Below are 25,318 nucleotides of genomic sequence, written 5' to 3' on the forward strand. Positions count from 1 at the left end.
GACCTGATTCAATGTAGCTATGGGCAAGTCATTTGAATTACTATTCTCCTTGGTATTCCTCTTTGTAGAAGAGGGGAAAAGGCTATATTCTACTTACTGTGTTGCTGCATGAATAAGGGATTATGTAATGTTTTGTATCACTTTCATAAAACAGTATTGAACATACTTGTGGAGGGACACCGGGATTATAGGAGACTTGTCTGTTAATGGGACCACCATTACAAATCTTGATGTAAAGAAGATTTTTGCATATATGTTGGAGAATGTGGGAGAAATAATTTCAGGTTTCCACATGTTTAAAAACAAATTAGTGAAGGAAGTCATATCTGTATGAAAACAAACATTTGCACAGAGACAGAGAAAGAGGGGGTGGGGGAGAAAGAGAGAAAAGGAGCAGGACTTCAAACCAGAAAATGCCTCTGGTTTGTTAGATTATGGAATTAGAATTATAAACTGTCAAAGAGAAAAATCTGACAAAACCTCATATATACACACATACAAAAAAAGAGTTCCAGTTAATGTGTAAGGTGTATACATTGTTATACAGTTTCATATATGTAACATATATGAGGGGATAGTCTGCCTTTGAGTTCAGATGGCAATGAGACAGGGGATTAAGAACAGTGACATTACATACAGACAATGTAAAGTGCATTTTATGAAAAAAATGTAAAAAAAAGGAAATGTAAAAAAATTCATGCAAAATGCACCTTGACGTTATCACCCACCCTTAAAGACATCCTTGTATCTAGACTAAAAAGAAAAAAGAACCCACCCCTACCTCAGTCTGAAGGTGACTTTCCCCCATACAATGCTATAGACATTTTCTTTCCTTAAATTCACCTAGGCACATTTAAGACATCGTTATTACCACCATTATCATCATCATCATCATCATCACATAGCATACCATCATTCTTAGTTATTATCACTGTTAATTATCACCATTGAGAAGCGGAGAGAGAGAAAGAGAAAGAGAAGAACGTTACTCGACCTTTCGTCCCCTGCATGTTGCCTGTCAGAGTCGGGCATGTTTTGGTCAAGAACTGGGTTTGGGGGATTGGAGAATAGGCTTTCAAAGGCCATTGTGCTGGTTGTGCCTGTGTGCAGGGAGGAGGAGGAGGAAGGGGGAGGAAGGCAGGACGCTGCTGCCAGTCGTAGGGCGCAGGGAGAGGAGGTGGAGGCGGCGCGCACTCGTGCGCACACACAAATACACACACACACACGGGAGCGGCAGTGCTGCGTCTACAGGGCTCAACTACGCGAGGTGTCCCCCCCGTGCAGCAGCGGACGAGATTTCACGCACGTATTTACTGAATTGGGGGGAACACAAACATAAGATATACAGAAGGGCACTTTTTTTAACGGCCGCTCGAGGGGAGGCTGCCCTGCGCCTCACGGAAAAAAAGAGATGGAAGCTAAAGGCAGCTTATGAGGAGGAGTTCGGTACACACAGACCATACGGAGGAAGGAGGCAGCAGGAAGAAACAGGCAGAGCGGAAGGGAGGAAGACGGGACACGTTGGCCGGAGAGATGAGCTGCTCTGATTATATCTTCCTTACAAACATGGCGCCCGCCCGCTCACCACTACAAGAGAGAGAAAGACGGGAAAAAAAGGGGACCAATGGCGCGCGCGGAATGGATGGGGGTGGGGGCAGAGGCTGGACACGCTCACAAAATGGCGGCGATTGGCGTCGCTCACAAAGTGCCGAAGAAGGCTAGGAAGGGAGAAAAAACAGCCAGCTTCTCCCTGGCAGCTTTCGGGTCGCCGTGACCGATGCGGCGTTTGGTTGCACGCTCTTCTGTGCTTCGCTGTCGTCATCAGATATAGGAAAGGCTTCCCCGCCTGCCATTGGCTCGCGCCGCCGAGGGCAAGATGCCCGTAGGAAAAAAAAGGGGGGAGGGAAGCGAAAAGCGTGCGCAACTACATGGCGATGGCGCAATCGCTCTCAGAGGGGATTCCGCGCGAAGAGGTTCGCCTATTGGGCTTCTCTTGGCAGCGCCTTGGCTTGACAGAGGATGAGAAAGGAACGTACTTGTACAAGAAAAGCAGGGAAAGTGATTACTTAACTTATTATTCACCCTCAGTTATGGTAGGGCCGCACTAAGAACAAAGGGGAAATGGGTTCACTCAAGTCTTCGGAAAAGGGCGAGGGCAGAACTTTCAGCATCAAGCCTGGTTAGTATTTAGATGGGAGATCACTAGGAAACCTCAGCTGTAGCTTGGACTGGGAAATAAAAAAATACCCTGGAAGAAGTTAAGGGCAAGCTCTCTTGTTTTTATAGCATTCTCTCCTGCTCTCCTTTCTTGCTGTCAAATAAGCAATATCTTTGTGTCCATTCTGTCACCAGGAGCTGAACTTGAGTCTAGTATACTTTACCTTTTAGTACAACTTCATCCATTTTTATATTGCAGGTACATAGCTTGGCTTCTGACTCTGCAATACCCAGTGCTCTAAAAGTTGTACCAAATTTTAACTTTTGAGATGACAGATTATTAAGTATGTGACTGGAGAACAATAGCGCTAACTTAATTTTAACCATACTTAAATGAAATAAAATATTTTGTGCTACATGCTTACCTGGTAAAGGTTGTATGTCGGAGGTGAGTTCAATCCTTGGTGAGTTCATGAACATTTTCATAAAGTTTTTTTTTTTCAACAGTATGAGAGTGGCTTGCCATTGTCTTTTCCAGGATATTTTTCCAGCTTTCCATTCTAGTCTATAGTTCTGATCTATTTAATTTTATTTATTTATTAAATTTATGTGCTGCCCAATTTCCAGCAACTCAGAGTAGTTTACAAATTGTTAAAAATCTAAAAATAAGGAAACAACAAAATCAAAAAGGAATGACAAAATTGGATGAGAATAAAGAAAAAATAACTCCCACAATCTAAGAAGAGTTTCAATGGCCCTTGCTTGGGTGAAGAGTGAGGTCTTCAGGGAACTTTGAAACACCAGTTGGGTGGAAGCTATTTGAATCTCAAGGAAAACATTGCTGCCTGATTAGATTGACTGTACAACTAACAATCAGCCACTTCAATCACACCCAGAAGCAAACTGGCAACTAATGCAACCTGTGTCGCACAAAGGTGTTACATGGGAATACCAAGGCATGCCCCTTACTGCTTATTTTGGACCAGTTGAAGCTTCTGAGTGATCTTCAAGGGCACTTACATGTAGAGTACATCTCAATAGTCAAGCACTGAGTTGACCAGAACACAAGTGACAATCAGAAGGATCCCCCAATTTATGGTTTATGGTGATTAGTCATCCAGATTCTATCATCTAAGCATCTTAATATCTCATGGAGAAGCTGGCTCATCAATGGTGGACGTCCATTTGATGCAGGCAGTGGCTACATCTGAAGCTACATTAATAGTCTTTCAGAGATTGATGAAAGCTTTTTCAAGGAGAAAAACTATCCTTTGCAAGGAATGTACATTTATTTGGCATATTCTTTTAGCTGTTGTATCTGCTATACAATCTTATTTTATTTTTCTTCTAGTTGTTCAGTCTATGTTAATACTCCAAAGAAATATAACTGAAGGCATTTCACTTCATAATACATTTGTCTTATCTGTAGTATTACAGGTTGTCAGAGATAATAAAGAATGAAGTTCCATATAAATAAGATGCATGCAATCATTTCATGTTATTATTTAGGCTTCTTGACCCTCAGCAGATGCCATGTAATCTCAGGAAAAGAATGTAGCTACTTTAAGAAGTTGAAGAACTATGCTACATGTGCTACTACATAGTCAAAAGTTCTTCTTTGGAATCAAATCTAAAGTGCTGCACAGCTCAGGTTGATAACATCTGAACAGATACTAATGTTATTTATTTGTGTCAGAAGCATCACAATTAAAATAAGGCATACTATATGACATAAAATATAAAATACAAGATTGAAATATGTACAAAATAAACAGATCTTGCCCAGAAACTAGCAACATTGAATGTTGCACTGCCATGAAGTCCTCAAGTGTATACTGATCAGAACACAAAGGGCAGGTATACGTATGTGTTGTTGTCTGCATGTCACCACAATCTCAAAGAACAGAAGTCACTAGATAGCCCCATTTGTTAAGAATATCTCTGGATCTTGCTATACCCATGTAGAGTCTATTCACCGATTTCCATATTTCCCAGCTTTCATCAGGTGCCAGCTCCTCCACTGGATCTTATTTCGAGAGGTAGGTTAAGGCATCCAGTAACAATTCGAGCATCATTCAGAGTACCATCTATTATCCCAGCATGTACTAATTTATACTAGACTGGGCAGATATATTTGAAAGCTAGATCTGTTGTCTTAAGGGCCCTTGGTAAGTGTCTTGTTAAAATGGTCGGTCAGAATGATTAAATCACATAGTTCAAATAGTCTTCACAAAATGGCTCCTATAGGAAATGTTTTAGGAGATTTTAGAGTTCACTTTTGTGGATAACCTCCAATGGGACTTGGATGAAGAACTATGGCTCTCCTGAGCCATAGCATCTATCAGCCTTGAGCTATATAACAATGATTCTACTTTGTTCTGAATGGGCAGTTATAGCTGATATTAGAGGGGCTGTATGCTCAACTCCCTGCTCTTTTGTGGACAAAGTACTGCTGCATCTTCCCCTTCCATGTTATTCAAAATATGTGTGGTATTATAGGGGGAAATCATTGACTTGGGGTGAGGTGTCATCAATACTGGTGACACCCAGTTGTTCATTGCCATTCAGATTGGGAAGGAAATACAGTGATTGTTTTGTACAGATGAGTAAAGGCTATCAAAATTCTGGATGAGATGAAATGGTTGCACCTGAACACACAAACTGAATTATTGATTATCCAGAAGCCTTTGAGTTCCCTCATGGCATTCAGTCCTCTTTGTTTTGGGAAGGGACTCGTCCATTCATGCAGTGTTGTAGAACTTGGTTTCTTTTTATTTAATTTTTACCCCTTCTCACAAGATTCATCCAAGCTTTAACTCTTTTGTAAAAGTCCAATACAAAAGAATTATTCAGGTTGCTCTCTTATTATTTATAATTCCCTTTGATTTTTAAAACATCAACCAATTTCTTTTGTATGTCCAATGAAATGTCTTTTTCCATGTCATTCTTATAGTCTGTTATTTTTAGGTCCACTTTCAATGTCAACTCTGTCAGATAAAGCTTGTTCCTCTTCTGCCCTTTCTTCTAAAACATCTTTTGGATACAGTCTGTCCATAGAAGCAAACACTGCTGATATTAAGTTCAGATTTCATTTTTCAAAAGTATCCATATTTCCAATATTGTAATTCTTTGTTACATTTGGTTAATTGGGATAATTCTTCTTTGGTTAAAATCATTAGTTTTTTCTAGTGTCCAGTTTTTAAAATTGTTTATTTCTTTTATATCTTAGAAAAAAAATAAATGACTTTCTCACAGGAAGGATTACTTATAATTAATTTCAAAATCTTATTTCAAATTTATCTGGGCCTTAATTGGCTGATAACTTTATAAACTCAAAGTTTCAATTAGCTTTTGCTGTATATTTCATTTTCCTTCATTAAGCATTGAAGGTAGATTCACTTAATGTTTTCAGACCTGTCATTCCATGGATTTCTAATAGCCAAAAAGCAGTTAACAAGCAATTTCAGAAAGTAATTAGAAAAGCAAATATACAAACTTACTGTCATTTTAAAGGCACCAACTAAAGTGTGAGCAAGATGGCTATTCCTTCATCTCCCAGTATGCAAAACCTTCTGGAGACCACAGTTGTTTGGTCTCCTCAAGAAAAGCAACTGCTTAGAGCATTTGTGGACAATCTTCTGTCTCTCTCTTTATTTAGAGAGATTGGAAGAGCCAATTTACTCAATGACTCTTCATTCTTCACTATGGCCCTCTCTGTTTTTGCATAGCTATCTTCATTTTGCCATTTCTTCCTCTGGGAGTGATTTGCTGTACAGACTTTAGTGTTGTACGAGGCTTTAAATAAATGAATGAATGAATGAATGCAGACTCTGTCTATTTTCTTTATTGCTGCTTTTTTTCAGTCTTGTGCTTTCTAGATGTGTTAAACTGTTAATTCCTAACTGCATCCCCAACACACTTAAAAGGAGAAGTGGGGGGGGGGGAAGGAGGGGATCTTTATTGCTACCATAAGTCTATCTTGATAAAAGTTTATTATTTATTTTTGTCCACCAGGAGGCATGTTTGAGCTTTTTATGGTTTTTAAACAAAAGTACAGCCATTCAGATGGAAAAATTTGTAGTTCTCCTAACAAAATACTGATAATACTCAGTACAGAGAAACCACTATTTTACAGTGAAGAAGAAATTCAGCAAGGAGTCTTGTGGCAAACTTACTGAAAGATTATTATATACTTTTTAAACATTGTGGCATGCCCCCTACCCTCCCATATGAATAATAGCATTTGGAGTCAGCTTTTAGACTATCTAGTAACTCTTAATAGTTTTATCTAAGTTTTATAAAGTAATGGAGATAAGAAATCTGTGCCATCTATAGATAGGTTCATATATTACATTAAACCAAATTATAGTTTTTGTGCAGGTTGTGTTAAGTTAGTCCATTACGATTTATTTAAAAAATAATAATCTGATGCTTTCCTGATGGATTATATCCAAGAATTAGACTAATACCATAGTCTTACCTTGGAAAGTACCAGATTGTGGGAGACTACATTAAAGAATATAAAGATATGATACAACCCAGAGGAATGTTTTTCATATAGAAATATCCATCAAAGTGAAGTTACTTCCATTTGCTTCAGTGCAGGAGAATTGTGCAGGAAAACTTCCTATTGAGTTACAAAAATAATTATTTTATACAATTACAATTCTATATTAATTGTTTTGAGATTCAAATTCCAGAATATTTTCAGTACTCTCTACGTTATAAAACTAAAATAGATTATGTAATATTCACCATTTGAGAAAGAAAAGAGGAACTATATTTAAGTACAGTGCTTGCTTACTATATCCAAAATAATGATTTTGTATTCTCTTAGTTTATATATCTAATAGTATACTTTGAAGTCATTGTTTTTTCTCTTGCAAATGTAAAATAAATGCTCAATTCATAGACAGCTATGGAAAAAATAAGCTCTCCAAAAATGCTTAGCCATAATTACATGCATTCTATGTTGTCAAGAAAAAATGGTTGGCATATGGGAAGCTAATGAATGGCACTTTTTATTAAATGCAAAGTAGTTAAAATTGTGTGGTTTGGCTAACAAAATTTCTCAGTACTGCAAACCCTCTCCAGGAACCAGGCTTCAGTATGTATAACTTAGTAACATGCTTAACAACCATAACAAACAAACATATTATGGTTGAAAATTTCATTAAAGTCTACATCAGGATTAAAAAACTTTTTGGAATGTGGACTTCCTGCTTGAAGCTGATTTGATTTTTAAATGGAAGAACCCTATAAATAATGAGATGTCTACAATTACTGAGCATAACATTTATTCTTTAATACTTTAATACTAAAATTCATCAGTTGATGATCAAATATAGATTGGCTCTGCCAATAGTCTAATTTCATTCAACTCACAATAGTAAATTTTATACATACTGAAAAGTATTAGAACTTTTGAAAAGTATGGCTTGGATTTAGAACTCAACCTAAAGAATTGTGTAATTGCATTCTCAACCAATGTCTCTAATAACTGGAAAAAAGAAAATATTCTGTAATGCCTGGAAAGTAAAGTTTGAAGACTTCTACAGAATGAACTAAAGATTAAGACTGTAAGAAGCAAGAAAAAAATATAAGTTGGTTTATTTGTTAAAATGAGTTATATTTGTATAAATCTGGAATTCCTTCATGGACTTTTTGCTGACATTGAAATGTAAATGATTTATAGATTTAATATGAATAAGTGTTCAGAAAAGATACTTGTATTTGTATGTACCGCTATAGAGCATGATGAATTATTATATTTGTGATGAAGATTGGAAGCTAATTCTTTATTTCCATTTCCCTTTTTTCTATATTATTTTTCTGTATTTTTGAGTATTTTATTCTCTGTTTACTTTCCCCTCTTTCTGAGTTTAGTTTGTATTTTCTTTTATTCTCGCTATTAAAATTTAAATAAATTATTTTTAAAAAAGGTAAAGTTATTTGTTTGGGCTTTGGCACTGATTTTTCACCTCAGGAGGGAGGCTATTCAATAGGACTGGGGTAAGAAATTCTGCCTTCAAACCCTCAACCCTGACTTCCCAAGGAGAGAGCAACGTACTTACCTGCACCTGGAAGGTGCAGGACAGGCCAATTTTTCTCTCATCTAAGGATAACAATTCTATGACTGTTACATGGATAAGCAGTGTTAATGATGAGCAGTGTTAATAAGAAGGAGGATGAAAAAGAACAGTTCATGAAAAAATATGCATTGGGAATGCTGCTGAACAATAATAGGGAGGGAGGAGGAAGTTTTTTTCTTGATAACACCTCAAATTAGAAGGAAGCTTTAGAAAGCATCATTTGCCCAGGGCTATATAATTAAATGGTTCTTATTTGACCAGGTATCACTGTTATAGGCCCAAATCAGCAGGAGTATACCTGAGAATTACCAGACAAAAAACAACTATACTCAATGAGAATAAAGTGTTAAACTTTCTGTATTTCTTTGCTGCCATGTAAGGGAGGTCAATGTTTTTGTTGCCCTTCTCCACTGTCTGCTCTCTGAGATGGTGGCCTCACCTTGCCAGTGAAGTTAACCCTGCTTTTACTGCATTTAAGAAAGTAAAATATTGTTGTTATTAGCATTTAAGGGACAAAGGAACATTGGAATGTATTTCCAACTTGCAATATTCAAGAGGAGCTACTATGCCACCAAAATCAAGTCTTCAGCTGCATGCTGTAATTTATTGTTTCTGTTAATTAGATTTCCAGAGAATTGTGTGGTTGACTCATGCTGGACTTTTTAAAAATAAATTTGGCTGCATTTCTATATATTTCTGTACATTCTGTTTGCCCCAGATCTCTAACAGTACAAAAGAATTTGATATTGCGGAAGAGCAGGGTGCTTAGAAAAATGGCAGGTACCTGTGCTGTCTTCTTCACCTCCTATTTAACTCTTCCCCCACAGCAGAGTTTGTGATAAATCTGCAATCTTGAAACAAATGGGGGAGAAGAACAGAGGAACCACATGCATGTTGGAAGTTCTGCAGCCAGCAGCAGAGAAAACAGCCAAACAAAAGAAGGCCTTTTTCCTCTACAGCAGTGGTTCTCAACCTTTTTAATGCCGCGACCCCCAACCGGTCGTAAGTCGAGGACTACTCAACTGGTCGTAAATCGAGAACTACTCAACTGGTGCAGCACCGTTTGCAGAATGGGACTTTTGGCGGGCTCAGCAGGGCAGAGACAGCCTGGACAATTCCTATTGGCTTTGAAAGCCAATAGAATTAGACTCTATTCAAGAGAGTCTATTCTATTGGCTTTCAAAAGCCAATAGAATAAAAGGGAGTAGCACAGCTAAGGAAAAGGGGGAAAAAATGGCGGACTGTGTTGTTTGGCGACCCCCGTGAAATGGTCATTCAACCCCAAATGGGGTCCCGACCCACAGGTTGAGAACCACTGCTCTACAGAGACTCGAGGGTCCAGAGGAAAATGAAAAAGCAAAGCGAAGGACAATACAATGTGGGAAGGTACAAAGAACTTTCCATTAACAGAGAAGGAAAAAGAAGAAATTGCAGAGAGGAATTGCAGTTTGTATCTGAGCAGCAGACTTGAGTAGGCAGATTGGTTTTAGAATCTTCACCATTACAGTGAGATTCCATGAATTTTTATTTAACTAACGATCACTGTTTCTAAATGTCTGTCCATCTCTACAAAATTAGTGTGTCTAAACATTATTCTTACTTTCTTTAGCCTACTTTTCTGGAGATGTACTTCTTATCTTGGGCGGAATGTAAGAAATCACATCATTTATATTCAGATAATTAAGAAATATTGAAAAAATCTTTTATTGTTGAGACATTTCACAAACAATGGTAACAGTGATTATTCTTCCCCTGGTTGTTGCATGAGTCTGATTCAGACTACACACTAATACATAATGTGATTTGCCCGATTTTGTGTGAACCCTCATTGTGATTTGTAAATGATGGGTTGGGATTAGTATGTTTTTATGAACTTGGTCATTTAAAATTGATTCAACATACCATTTTTCCATATGAGCTCACTCACAACATAAACATTCATTGAACAATCTTTCCTGCAAATTGCTACAGAGAGACACAGTACTTCAGGATTAGCAAACTAAAAAATCTGGTGACACATCATCCTCTCAGTTTATTTTTATATCATGATGTGTCACATGTAATAATCAGGAATGGAAAAACAGATCACTCAAGGAATGCTAGATGTAGCATTTTGCATTTGAGATAGAAATATATTTTGCTAAGAGATGGTTGAAGCTTTTACAGCAGGCAATTCTATAGCTTTTTAAGTTAACATACTTTTGGGTCTGTCTCATGGACGTAATGACTGGAGCTTATGCAAAAGATTCTCATCTCATTGCAAGCTTCTATTATACCAGACATCAGAAAGGTTGAATGGGGCTTATTCCATAGCAAGGTAAAGTAAAGAAGTAAAACTGTCTCCCACCCTGTCTGTTTATTACCATGACATTAAAGCAATTCCCATTACCTCCAGATAAATGTTTGTACTTTGATAAGCAAAACTACCCATATCATAGCCCAACAGATATTTCTTTTTTTAATTTTTATTTTAGACCAACAAAACAAAACAAAGCACAACAAACATTACACACATACACACGTAATATATCCTTTTTCGTTAATAACAATTTGTAACAGTACTCTTCTATTCTTTACATTTCCCCCTCTTTCTTCTTTGAAATATTTGTCCTTATTGCCCCATTGTTTCTTATTTACATTTTCCTTCTTTCATATTCTACCACTTACTAGGAATCCAACATTATTCATTGTAGTAACACTCATATTTTTTATAAGACTCGACAGGAATTCCATCTAAGCATGGTGATCATACAAATATTCTCATATTATTTAGTGCATATACTGTTTTTACTCTAATACTATTTCCAACATTAAAATTCACCCCTTTTCATCCAAGTATATTTATTTAATTTTATTTTTCTTTGACATATATAATAATTCCTCCTTTCTTGTTTTATGCTAATATTGTGTATAATGTTTCTAAATTTTACTTTCTCTAGTAATTTTCCATAATCCTATTTTATGTAAACTTCCTAAAGATACATCACATCTACATCCAATTTCCTTAGATTGTTAAATGCCCAAACTCTTTTTCTTGATATATTTAATCCTTTAATATTTATAGAAAAGAGCTTAATTACGTCTCCCATTTTTAACTTGATCTATTTTTTTGTTTTTATTTTGTTTTATACTTCTTGTCTCTATAAGTCTTCCTTTTGCTTCTCTTTCTAACCTTTCTCTTTCTTGTAACTTTTGTATTTCTCGCTCCCGATCAACTTCCTCTAATAGATCTTCATCATAACTTTTACTCTCCGGCTCTTCCCTACTTTCTTGTTCTTCTCCTTGTGAAAAGTAACTCTCATAAAAGTCCCGTGCTTTCTCAAGTGTATCTATCTTGTATTTTTTCTCGTGCCAAGTTAAAAGTATGCCTTCAGGTATTAACCAACGAAACTTAACTTTATATTTAATTAATTGAGTCGTTAAAAATTGCTATTCTCATCTCTGATTTCGTATATTACGTGGTATTTGTTTTAATACAATTATTTCTTTACCCTTATACATTATTGATTCGTCTCTTGTTTTTTTATATATTTCATCCCTTATTGATCTTCTAGTAAACCTTATATGAACCTCTCTCACCAATCTATGCCTTCGTGCATAATTTGTGTATACTCTATATGTTTCATCCATGTCTCTTTTTACTTCCAATTTTTCCTTGCCTAAAATCACCGCCAAAATCTCTGCCATCTTTTCTCCCAAATCTTCCTCCTTTTCCTCAACAATATTTTGAAATCTTAAACAAAATGAAGCTTTGTTCATTTCCAGAAAAGTAATAGATTCAATCAACTCCCTATTTGCTTGATCAGATTTCTTATCATCCCTTCTATTTTACTATCAACAAGCTCCATTTTTGTTTCAACTTTTTGAATTCTTTGTTCATTTTCCATCATTGTTTGTTGTATATTACCTATCTTATCATTCATATTTTTAATTTCATCTCTCATTTTTCCAATATCATTCTTAATTTCTTTAAGATGTGTTTTCATTTCTTCATGATTATTTGCTATTGCCTCTTGGGTCATCATCATTGTTTCTTGAATTGTTTGTAATGTTATCTGCAAACTCTGTGGGTTCATTGCCAATTCTGTTTTTCCTTTTTCTTTCCCCAACATGATTCTTTGGCCCGAAGGAGAGGCCATTGTATTTGTGGGATTTGTAACTGTTTTTTTTGCTAACTTTAGTTGTAGTTACAGTATTTGTCATTTTTATAACTTGAATAATATTTCTCCTCCCAACTAATATTTCTATTGGCAACTGGCATCTATTTATGATGATTGCAGTATCCTGGGGTTTTGTGACCTTCTGATAAGCAAAATCAATGGGGAAGCCAGATTCACTTTACAACCATGTTATTAACTTAAGAACTGCAGTGATTCACTTAACAATTGTGACAAGAAAGGTCATAAAATGGGGCAAAACTCACTTAACTGTCTTGCTTAGAAACAGAAATTTTGGGCTCAGTTGTGGTCGTAAGCTGAGGACTACCCGTACTGTGACAAGAAGTATAATGCAATATATGATAGCATCTAAAGTTAATCAAATTCAGCAACTGATAATTGAAACAAGGAACAAGTGCTAGAAAATGGAGCACATAATTTTAGTGTAAGGAAGGCAGAGAATTTGCTTTAGGATAGATTTCTGCTGACTTGAAGGACTGTCCTGTAGCAAGTTTTCTAAAATCTGCATATCAATGGCACCTTCTAATCATTTTCTCACTAAAGGCAAAAGTAATCTGGGAGAAAAATGCCTTGAAAGAGAAAGCCAATTGAGTGTCAAAATCAAGTATGGGTTTATATAGATATGGTAGATATCTGGCTGATCTCATATGGGGGTTGTCTGAGTCAGCAATTGTAAGTGATGTACAGGATGCAATTTTTCAGGACCAAGGATAGCAAAAAGGCAACTCATGTTGTAGAAACTGAACAACCATACAGAGTCTTCCTTTAAGAAACTCCACTACACTGAAGCCAGAAGAGAGCAGACAATATGATTTTAATCTTGAATTTTTATTTCTCCATAAAGTGAATCCTTGATCCTTCTGCACAGGAGAAAATTGTGGGCTAGGTGCTTGATGTAAGAAATCTTTCTTAATCAACATATATACCTTTCAATAGGGTATAGGAGTTTAACACTATCTTGGAGGCTCAAACTTCCAGAAAAATTCATTGAATGCAGAGAATTCAATACATATTTTCAACTGTTTAGATAGCAAAATCTTTTGATGTGGCAGCTGAAGGGACAGCTGTGTAATCTCAGGAAAAGACATGGTCGCTTAAGACTGCAGATAGACTCATGCTTTTGTGCATTAAAAGCACCACTATGCATCCATAGTGCTACATAGCCCTAATACTTGCAAACTATGCACAGAGTAGATGGGGGAAAAACAAATACAATTGCCTGGATTCAATTTTTCTGAATCCTTAACTCATTCAGGGATGATTGTTTAGTAATGGATATGCATTGCTGGAGTCCATTTCTGCAATGAAATTATTTGGCATGGAAATGTTTTTCCATGCATGACCTGGCCCTGCTAGATCATGACAAATAGATTGCTGCGGTAGTCTTTTGATATAAGCTGATGAGTTTTGAAATTACATTCCACAGCTAAATATTAAGCAAGCATTCCAGAAGAATGAATAAATGGTTTATTTAGACTTTTTAAAGACATAAAGCCTAAACATAATTAGGTTATTATTCTTGTGAATTCCTCTCAAAGGAACACACAAATAAAATCTAATAGATAGTAAAATAAAATAACCAAATAATAAATGTAAATATTTTGTCCTTCCAGATGGAATGGAATTTTGCCTGACAGTTTTATTGTTTATTCTTTATAAATAAGGATTATTGGCTCATTTTCTATTCTCTTGAATGACAGAAAACAAATTTGAGAGTTCTTTAGATATGTGAAGAGAGATAAAACAGCTAGAAGTAACATCGATCTTTTTTTTTTTTTAAACATTTTGTATTGTTGGCCCAGATTTGCTTTCCCATCTAGTTCTCACTGGTAGTTCTGTTGTGATTTTATTTTCAGCAGCCTTCTATTTCAATTGTAACTTGAAAGCTGATTATATATTTATATTTATATTTACAAACTTCTAAAGTTTACTGAAATTGTTATTGGTAGTTATAGAGAATCTTTTTTATTTATGCACCAAAAAGCTAGCCTGGAGACTAAATATGCAAACAATTTTGACTGAATAGATAGATTTCTGTGATCAAGTTCCAAGAGGTATATCTAAAAATAAAAAGAAAATCTAAAAATTTCATTGAAAAATACAAAAAATGTATTTAATAAGTGCCTTTTCCCCTACATTTCTTTGCCCAAAGAAAATATTTGAAAGGAAATAATATTTTCATTATAGTAGAGCAGAATCAAATTTCTGAAGGAGTCACAAACACGTTCTTATACTGCTAATTTTCTTGGCTAACAAACAAAAGTAAAACTTATGCTAAATTAATGTTACTAGATTGCAAAAAATAGTGTAAAATACTACTTTTTGTAATGCTATAATATTAAATGGCATTAAATGAAGTACATAACCCAGGCTGAAAAACTGGTATTTTCAAAACCTTGCTGAAAGTTGTTCTTTCAGAGATAAAAATGGAAACTTTCAATTTGAGTTCTGGAGTATAGCATTGAATTTGGGGCAGATATTAATTTCTTCCAAACATTATGATCCTGAAGTACAACACTTCTGTTAGGGAAATATGTAACCTATTCTACTATTTCACAATCTAGGCAACTTTAAGATGTTGGCTGGACAATTTTGGACATTAAAGTCCAGACATCTTAAAGTTGCCAAGGTTGAGAAATGCTGCTCTAGTCGAACATGCATTTATTAGGAAAGAAGTCTGATAAAAATCAGATTTACCTCCATAATTTATCCATTGATAGGTATCTGTTTTCCAAGCAAATCAACATTTATTATATAGCAATGTTACAAACTAGGAATGACATCTTTAATTGTGATAATACTGTTGCTTAGGTACATTGTACACAGAGGGATCCTATATTCATTCTTTCTTAGAGTCTTCTGGAATGCAGGTAGCCTTGTTAAGGTCTGGCTGTCTACTGTATATGAACAATATGCTGCATTGGCTCACAAAGGGCAAGTTGAAGCTAGATGGGGTACAAAGTGTGGTGGAGCAACAATAATTGGTAGTAGGTTACACTGCTATTCTCACCTACTTTCAAGGGCTTCGGATCATCTAAAACTGTGCTAGGATAGAAGCAGAAAGACTATATGCCAGCAATGCTGAAAAGAAATGGACGATGTCAATTCACGTGAGAAAGCCAAGCCATGCTTGATGCCATTCTTAATTCTGGATCCTTTGACATGGGAGCCAATGGTGAAACCAAAGAAAAATTCCTGATGAAAAATTGTTTTTCCTCCCATGCTGAACCAACCTCTTTTAAAACTCATAAACTGATACAAAGATGGTAATTTTGGAAACATGTTTAGCTTGGAAGGTGCGGTCCAGGTACTCGGACATCTCAACCTCCACTGTTATGGTCTGAGGCCCCTGTAGCCTTTGTACCAGCATGAGTTCTCCAGTCTGTCTGTCTGAGCGTTGCATCACAAAATGTCCTCTGCTGTTTCCTCCTATAATCCCAAACCGCAAGCTGTCAGGACCAGGCCGTCCAGGGGCCGAAGCAGTTGCCATGCGGAAGAGAGGAGTGGGAGTGGCAAGATTGGATGGCAGAGGGAGATAATGAAAGGAGATCGTCTTGGGGGCTTGATGGCATGATCTGCTGTCCATGGGACATGGATTCCGTTCACATTGACTATGAAGGAAAGAAAAGTAAATGACAACAGATTTGGATCAGAAAGATTATAATGGTTAAGAAGAATTATCATTATCATCATCATCATTGTCATTTTTTGTCACATAGTCTACCACATGTTTGTACTGGATTTGGCACTACCTGTTGAGTCCTTTCCAAGGACCTGGGATAGGCAGATGTGGATGTTTGATGATGTTATAGATATCGCTGCAGGATGTAAGCTGTTCTGAGTAAAATTGCCTTTTGAAATTGACTGATGGTGAATTTGTCAATGCCAATGGGGTTCAGGTGGTGCTCCAGTTGTCTTGGGATTGCACATGAGGTGCCTATCACTATTGTACTACCTTTGCTTACTTTTGCCACAGTTGTTCTATTTCTACTTGTAGGTCTTTGTATTTTGTTATCTTCTTCAATTCTTTCTTTTCTGTTCTGCTGTCTCTTGGTTCTGCCACGTCCACTGTCCAGACTTCTTTGTCTTTCTTATTGACAATTGTTAAATCTGGGGTGTTATATGGCAGGTGCCTGTTTGTTTGAATTCTAAAGTCCCAGAGCTTTTTCATTTTATATGACTTTCTCTATTTTATGGTCCTACCAGTTCCTGCTTACAGGCAAATGGTATTTTTTTGCAGATCTTCCAATGCTCCTTTGTTGCTGATTGCTTGTAGTCAGTCTGTGCAAACTTCTTGCAGCAGCTTATCAAGTTGTTGTTGTTGTTGTTATTGTTGTTATTACTATGGTGCCTTACAATTAATTTGGATTCCTGGTGACACATCTCTGCAGTTTTCTTGGCAAGATATGGGAAGGGCCCCAAAAGTGCTTTCAAAAGGGAGCAGGATGTTCTTTATTTTGTTTGAAGACATTTTACTTTTCATCCAAGAAGCTTTTTAAATTCCCAGATGTCCATAGACATTTGCAAAGTGATTTGCCATTGCCTCTTTGTTAGGGCTAAGAGAGAATGACCAGCCCAAGGTCACCCAACTATTTTCATGCCTAAAGCAGGGCTAGAACTCAGTCTTTTGGTTCTGGCTTGGTGACTGACTCTGGCTTTGTGACTGACTCTCAATTTTTTTAGTGGGGGATACCTTCAAATCATTATTCACTCCTGGTGGCTGCCTGGACTAGTCTCTGAAGTTTTCTTGGCAAGATATCAGAAATAGTTTGCCACTGCCTTCTTTCTAGGGTGGAGAGAGAATGACTGGCCCAAGGTCACCCAAGTGGCTTTATATCAAAGGCAGAACTAGAAACTCCTGATTTCTTACCCAGTGCCTTAATCACTATCCAAATTGGTTCTCTTATGCTTTTATTAGGACCACCCAAAGAGACATAAGAGTGAGAAATAGAAAAGAAGCAGGAAAGTTCAAGAATTACAATATTAACTTTTTCTGCTTCTTCCTTATCCCTTTCTTTTCATATAACTTTGCTTGATGATGAGTTCTGTAGCTCTTGAGAATTTTCATATTCCTTTAGAGATACATTTGGGGAACTGAAAGTTTTATAATAGATTAATGTGTCAAAGGTCTTATTATAATTGGGCATTGAATTTTGCTAGTCATTAGAAATAAATGGGGATATACTTGTGCCAGATGTTATATTTTTGGATTAACTGGCATAAAAGCAAGCTCTGTTTATAAGATTTCTGATCTAGCAAAGGAATGTATGCATGCCAAACCATTTCCATCTGTGGAATCACAACAATACCAGATTAAAATATTGAAATAGGAATAAAAAAGATATATTTGGGTAGAATTTGAATTGTGCCTGTTCTTTAAGGATCCATGGGTACCAGTGATTGGATAAATGTTCGTATTTATCCGAAAGGAACACAATGTCCTGCTCACTTCAAATATTTTCTATTTAGAATTAGGAAGCTGTCCAATTTTACTGAGAATATAGCAGTGGGGACAGAAGAATTCTCTCCAATAACCTCTTTTGTGCAATAGTTCTAAATTTGGAAGATCTTTCGTGAAGTTTGGTTGCTGGGGTATTATACATCTCCCTAACATTTGTCCTCTTCTCTGGCTCCATCTAAAACATTATAGATTTCTTTCAGTAGAACAGAATAAAATGATCTGAAATAATTTAATACAACCTCTACAATATTATATTAAATCTGAATTCTTGTTACACAAACAAGATTTTCTAAGATAGCAGTGATTTATCCAGATATATTAAAGTAAAAGAAAATGAAGTTATTTTAAATCCAATTGATGCCAAAGCAAGAAGCTGAATCATAAGGTTAGTTTCTTGCACCAAAATCAATAAAGCTTAAAGATATTTCAAATTAGCTGGTTTGTACCAAGAATGCTGTGAAAACTTAAACAAAGCTGCATTTTCTCCACTTGGCTAAGATAACTCATTAAGGCATGATATGTTTTGGCCACATATCAAAGAAGACATAGCGAGTAATCTTACTGACAAAATGAGAAATATTTGTATGCATCAACAGTAGCAAGAATTGTAACTGTGTAATGAGGGGAAAATGGAAAAAAATATGGAGAAGAAAGGAGGATCAGGGGAAAAAAATACTGGATTGTGCAGTACTGAACAGATTTATATTAAAGAAGTTAATGTTAAATATGAACCAATGGTGGGATTCAAATATGTGAACAACAGGTTCTCTGTGTGGATGCCACTTCCGGAAGTCCATTCTGGGCCTGGGGAACCAAAACTTAGCTACCGATTCTGCCGAAGTGGTGGAAACCAGCTGAATCCCATCACTGATGTGAACCCAGACAACAGGTTGTTTACTAAGCACTAAAGATTGTAAGTGTTAAAAATCAATAAAACATTTCAAAAGAAAAGAAATGAATTAGTATGAAGCTTCTAATTCAAGGAACTATAGCCCTGACAAATCTCAGAAGAGTGCTGAAAGTGAAATCCAATAATATCTTTTAAAAGTGGGATAAATAGCAGCTTTTTCTTATTATCTACTTAGGCATGAGAACTACTTTGTGACACTTTAAAAATGCCAAATGTAGCCACAAACCTCAAAATTAGACACCTATAAGGTAGTGAAATCACATTGGAAATTATAAATGATAACAGTTTCATGGTAAAGCTTCAGTCAGAAGTCAACCATTGGAGAAGCTTCAAGTGGTTAGTCACCATTTAAAAGCCACTACTTAATAATGGTTTTTTTAAATTAAGGAGGACATATGATAGTTGTATTTTTATAATAGTAGCCAGTTTTTACAGAAAATATATGCTTTTTTAAAAAATGGCTTAATGCAGATTTCTATTGTGGAAGCACTTTTCCCACAGCCTGCCTGTCAGTGGTTGAGAACAACTGGAGTTGTAACCTAATTCATCTGAAAGGCATCATGTTGAGGAAAGCTCATTTCTCCTTACAGCAATAGCAATAGCACTGAGACTTACATACCGTTCCATAGTGCTTTGCAGCACTCTCTGACTGGTTTACAGATGTCAGCATATTACCCCCAGCAATCTGGGTCCTCATTTTACTGACCTCAGAAGAGTGGAAGGCTGAGATAACCTTGAGCCAGTCAGGATCAAACTACTGGCTGTGGGAAGAGTTTGCCTGCAATACTGCATTCTAACCAGTGCAACACCAGGGCTTTTTGGCAGGAGGTTGATGTTACTTACAAGAGTGATGTTTTCACATAACTGACATTTCCACCAGTCTGGGGACACTCTGGCTTGACACACTGAAAGCTTCCTCCGATGTTAATGCATGTTGTTCCCCTAGTGCAGCTGTGCAATGAGAGTGCACATTCATCTATATCTGCAAGGGAAGCAGAAGAGTGAGTGACAGAGGAGATTGAGATTGGCAGACAGTCAATTCAAACAGAAACACAGAAGCTGCCTTATACAGAGTCAAATTAATGGTCCATCAATTTCAATAGAGTCCATATTGACAGTCTGGATTCCAAGCAGAATTCTTGCACTCTCCTATATGAAGCTGCCAAAGACTAAACCTGAGAGCTTTTGGATGTAAATCCATAGAAGTCAAATATATGACCTGCTAGTGCACTATGGCTGAGAATTTGCTGCCAGAATTTCCATTGCCATATCTTAACAAGAGCATGTTCTGTGTGATTGGACAAGTAGCTACCCCCATCTCCTCTCTCCTCTTCAGTACAGAGTATTAGACATTCCCACACCATCCAGTGAAGACAATCTCACTACTTCCTGAGGCACTCCGTTCCATTCTCATACATCCCCTTTCGAGCACAAGACTAATACTCAAGTAAGGTTTTATGACAGTTAAATGACCTAGTTGTTCACCACATCATCACCTCTAACGCAATTCAGAGAATTCAGAATCATCTTGGGTAACTTTAGATCTCATGGCATTTTTCTATTTTTTTCAGCTGCATACTTCAGATACTATTGCTTTTAACTGTACTTGTACCTCATTTTATTTGATTTCTATGGATTTTATCTGAGCATTGCTGAAAACCCCTTGAAATCTACTCTACCTGTACCATTGCTTTTTCCAGATCAAGGCTGTACTTGGCTGTGAATGAAGTGCCAGGGGCTGCAGTCCATAGAAGAGTCAGTGTGAGCAAAATTAAAACTAAATTTAATGTAACTAATAGGATTCCTCACCAATTATTCATTTAATTTTTCCCCCTCTCTGATTTAGACTACCTCTGGACGTCTGTGGGGCTATATCTAAGATTTTAGGAGCCAGATGCATACCAGTTGCATTAGGATGTGCACTTTAGTTTTATATTGAAGCTAAAACATTTTATATTACATAAGAAATACATGGTTTTCTAAGAATAGCAATAACTTTAAGTAATGGAAAAAATGCAGCAGGAAGCAGCAGGCTAGGTTTACATACGATTATTTCTTTATTAACCTATTTATAGCAGAGAATCCCAATGTTAAGATGGCAAACACATTTGGTTTTTTAAGAGCTTATCACAGGGAATCTTCATCTAAAGTGATAATCATGCAGGTTAAGGAGCATGGATAGTGGCTTGGGGGCATCTTCAGAGAGGACAAAAGCCTCAAGATGAGAACAGTGATGTGGTTAAATTTCTGCTTTTTTATGTGTCCCATACATACAAAAAGTAGATGGAGCTTCGATTGCACAGTCACAGCTGCCAAATTAACAATTTTACTTCCCCCCCCCAGATTCCCTTGAAAAGCTTGCTAGCATGTTCAGAAGGGTGGATATAGCAACCACAAAGCACTTAAATATGCAGAAGAAAGAAGTCCTGTAACTGCCATTCTTTAACATGTCAGCAATCATTTGTGTTTGTTTATGAGAAAATGAATATTGTTCCATCTCATCATGCTGTGACCATCCACCATTTTATATTTTGAGAATGGCTGGGAATTCAAGGTATTCTCAGAAATAAAGATGGTGCTGGAAACTTTAATAAAAAGAAAGATATTACATTCAGACTTATGTGGAGCAGGAGCATCTGCACAACAGATTTAAAAAAAAAAACAGGATGGTAGCCCAGCCCCTTTGTACATATTTCACACACATGAAGTATGTTTTTAAAAAAAGAGCAGGTCTTTGTGTGACCACAGATGGCATCTTGACTTTTTAACCTCTCATAGTCTCCCTTATTATGAAATCCAAAGCACTTCTCAATCAATTTTCAAAGCATGTACAATTTTATTATACATGTAGGCATATTTCTTTTATCCATCCTGAATCTTTTATTGTATAATTCTATGAGATGATTTCAAGCACTTGTACAGTATTATAATAAAAGGGGAAGAAATTTCCCTTCTTCACTTTTTCTACCTGGTGGGCCATTTTACTGATCTCTCAAGCTAACTCTGTTTTACCATAAACTGAAGGTTCTTCTCTGCCAGAACTTATATCACAATTCAGTTTTTAGCAATTTGTGTCCATTTCTGTTTCCTCTCAACATTTTTTGTTTCTACTGTAAAAATGTTTGATCAAGGAAGGAGCGTATAGATTAAAATGGTTTTCTCAAGTGATTGCTAAGAACTTTAAAGCTGGTTAAATTCAGGCCATTCTGCTAAGACTCATTTAAAGGAAGAGACTGAATATAAAAAACTAAGATTAACTCATTTCTATCATCATTTGAAGTCAATTTTCCACTATAGCCCAGGATCACAGAGCACACACTTCATGGTACAATGTCCCTTTTGAGGCCAAGACGGCTCTTGGCCCTTCATCGCCATACCTTTTTGCATACCTTAACCAAAATACAACAAATACTTTGTTTGGAGGAATTCTTCTGTCAGTGTTCAAGGCTAGTCTTTCACACTAGGATGCATCACAAATGGTCTTATCTATGGGAAATCTGGTGACCAGATGGTTGCATTTTAACTAAGCATCAAATCCACATCAAAATGCAGGAATGCATGAGTGACTGCAAACTATGATCATGGAAAGTCAAGATGGTAGAGGTATCAGTGTGATCAAAAGTTTTATGGAGGTTGCAACTCTCTTCTCACTCTTAATATGGTTTATATCTCATTTAGGCATCAACACTGTGAGACAGCGGGCTGCATACAAAATGGCCAGAAGCTGTGCTACTGTAGTCCTGTCTCTTTAAGCTCTCTCCCTAGCCATCTCAGCAACTGTTGCTTATAAAAGCTGAGCAGAGAGGCAGTTCCTGGTGTTTGGAAGAGAGAGAAGGAGGTGTTGGTCTGTGAAGAAGCCTAAAGCAGATAGAAAAAGCTACTTCTCTCCAGCAGTGAGACTTACTTGGAGTAGTAACTGGAATAGTAGAAGTGCAGTAGAAGGGAAAGGAGAGGAGTAGTGAGCATTGAGAACTAGACTTTGAATCCTTGGGCATGTGTGTTGTTGTATTGTCTCTTGGATTTTGCAGCCCACCAACTTGGGAATAGGGATAAGAACCTGTGATAAAAGTGGTTGTAGCTGAGGGATATCCAAAAGGTAGGATATTCATAAAAAAGTGGGATATTAACACAAGGTGGTAAGCCCACAAATGGTGGTGGCTTAGACTCAAGGGGTTCTAAACACTCCCATGAAAAAATCTGGCCAATATAGGGGGCTGCAAAGGGAAAAGTATTGGCCCTTGCTGAGCTCAAACTTTGTAAGAATTAACCAGCATCCTGGCTACAGAAACCAAGCCTCTTACCAGGGCCTACACCAAATAAACAGACATGGAAAAGGCAGAAGGGACACATTCTCCCTTAGAAGAGGCTACTATTTTGGCCAAAACAGCTGTCCACCCTAGACCTGTGCTAAAGCTAAAGCAAATGGTAGAGCAGCCTGAAATGGGACTAGGCACAGATACTAGGGCCAATATCATAGAACTGATAAGGCAGCAGCCGAGGAAATGCTGGGATTCATTTAAAAAGGAGATGCTTTAGAGGGAGAAAGAAAGGAAAGATAGACTGGAATGGGAAAGGAGTGAAAGAGACAAGAAAAGAGTTTAGGGGTCTGATAGACCTGCTTAAAGGGATACAGTCACTAGAAGAGTCTCAGCTCTAAAGTGAGTAAAATCTATAGAGAGTGGAGGTGGTCCCAAAGACATTAAAATCCCCAAGTTGGCAGAGGAAGAAAACATAGAAGCCTCTTTAATCATATTCAAAAGAGTGTAACTGGCCTGAAAGTGAATGAGTGACCAGACTAGCCCCATGTTTAACAGGAAAGACTTTGACAGCTTATAGTAGTCTTCCAGCAAGAGAAGTAGTGGATTACTCTTGTCTCAAAGGGATAATCCTATACAGATAAGATGTCACTCCCTATAGGTGGAGTTAGAAATTACACCTAAAACAAACATGAAGGGATTCATGAATTGTGGGCAAGATTGGAAGACCTAGGTAGGAAATGGCTCAGGACAGAAATAGTAAGCAAGGAAAGAGTGGTAGAGGAACTAATTTTAGAACACTTTCTACAAATACTTCCTAACCAATTAACATCTTGGGTGCAAGAACACAATCCAGAGTCAAGTCAAAGGGCAATTGAACTAGCTTAGGGCTACAAGCAGCACAAAAGTCAGAGGATATTGGAAGGGAAGATGCAGAAGGAGAGGGGAGAATAAGAAAGCCTGCTCTAGAATTTAGGAACTAAAGAAGGCTTTAGCTTCTACCCAACTTACAGGAAGGCCTTGGGAGGTCAAAAAGATCTGTAATTGTTAACAACTGTGGGAAAAGTGGCTATTGTCCAAAGACTACAAAAGTCAAGGAAAAAAGGAATGGCTGCAGTAGTGCAAGCGTCACTGGGAAGGAAAACATGATCCCAGCAAAAGTTAATGGGTTTACTGTGAGAGGCTTAGTAGCTACTGGTAACAGATGAACATTGTTACATCGTTTAGTGAAGAAAGCAGTATCTATGGGGAAAGAGTGTGTTTGGGTAGACTGAGATGGCACATTGGTTAAAGCCAAAGTACAAGCACAGGGAAAGGACCAGGTAATGGTGGCAGGAGTTAACCCTAATTTGCCATGCAACCTAATGATTGAAACTGATTTTACACTTAAGGTTGTACTAGGAGAAAAGGATTCAAGAAAGAGGCTAAGATAGTGGGACAAAGATGAGAATGGAGCAGAAGCAAGAAGGGAAAGAACCTGCAATTCTTCCTAGCCATCCTGATTTAACAGAAGTGAGATATCCTAGGAAAGAAAGCTTTACAAAAGACTGACAAAACAAGGGTAAACCCATAGGGATTGAGATTCCTAAATGGGAAATTCACTTTAGTCACAATATTAAAACATTGTTGGTTAACAGCAGGAGAGGAGGAAAACAAGCAAACAACATACAGATTCCAAGAAAAAGAACAGTTACTGTACTGGATAAGGCTTATATTTCTAGATATTTTCTAGATCTCATTAAGAAGGTTGGTGCGAACATCTAATTGAATATATCCTAATGCAGAGGAATAAGTTAAAGGACACGTTACCAAGGAACATTTAGAAACAGCCAAAGAAAGACAAAAAAGACATTATGATAAAGATTTAAAGGTGAAGAGCTTTAACGTAGGAGACCATGATCTGTTACTCTTTCCTATCAAAGAAAACAAACTACAGGCTAAGTAAGTGGCAGAGTCCCTACATAGTAAAAGAGGAAAACAGGGCCAGTAAATTATGAAATAGAATTGGAAGACAAGTAAAAGAAAATCTACCATGCCAATCTCCTCAGAAATGGCACAAAAGAGCTGATCCTTAAATGGCTTTGCTGGCACTAAAGAAAAGGCATCCAGGATTGTTGGATCAAGTTTGGGCTGCAATACTGCAACTGTCCCATGGAAATATATATATCCAGGTGGATCTAGGGGATAGTCAAAAGAAAGAGATAGAAAAAATGTTAAGAGTGTAAATGTACGTTTATCACACAACTGAGTATAACTACCTTAGT

At 36.9% G+C, this 25,318-nt stretch overlaps 2 protein-coding genes across 3 annotated transcripts in view; both read right to left on the reverse strand.

The window, feature by feature from the left end:
- The window catches only part of ZC3H6 (zinc finger CCCH-type containing 6), a 34,400-nt gene extending 28,345 nt beyond the window's left edge, over positions 1 to 6,055 (reverse strand). For both annotated transcript variants that reach the window (XM_039324522.1, XM_039324521.1), the window contains exon 1: positions 995 to 6,055. In XM_039324522.1, coding sequence (XP_039180456.1) covers positions 995 to 1,086 — 92 coding nt within the window. In that variant the 5' untranslated portion in view covers positions 1,087 to 6,055. The remainder of the gene's footprint in view (positions 1 to 994) is intronic.
- A 7,168-nt stretch (positions 6,056 to 13,223) lies between these two features.
- The window catches only part of FBLN7 (fibulin 7), a 34,161-nt gene continuing 22,066 nt past the window's right edge, over positions 13,224 to 25,318 (reverse strand). Inside the window, exons 7-8 of the mRNA XM_039324550.1 lie at positions 19,642 to 19,780; positions 13,224 to 16,038 (exon numbers count right to left, since the gene is read on the reverse strand). Coding sequence (XP_039180484.1) covers positions 15,666 to 16,038; positions 19,642 to 19,780 — 512 coding nt within the window. The 3' untranslated portion in view covers positions 13,224 to 15,665. The remainder of the gene's footprint in view (positions 16,039 to 19,641; positions 19,781 to 25,318) is intronic.

Source organism: Crotalus tigris, unplaced genomic scaffold (genome assembly GCF_016545835.1).
Source record: "Crotalus tigris isolate CLP2741 ecotype Arizona unplaced genomic scaffold, ASM1654583v1 scf7180000024302.2721777, whole genome shotgun sequence".
NCBI lineage: Eukaryota > Metazoa > Chordata > Lepidosauria > Squamata > Viperidae > Crotalus > Crotalus tigris.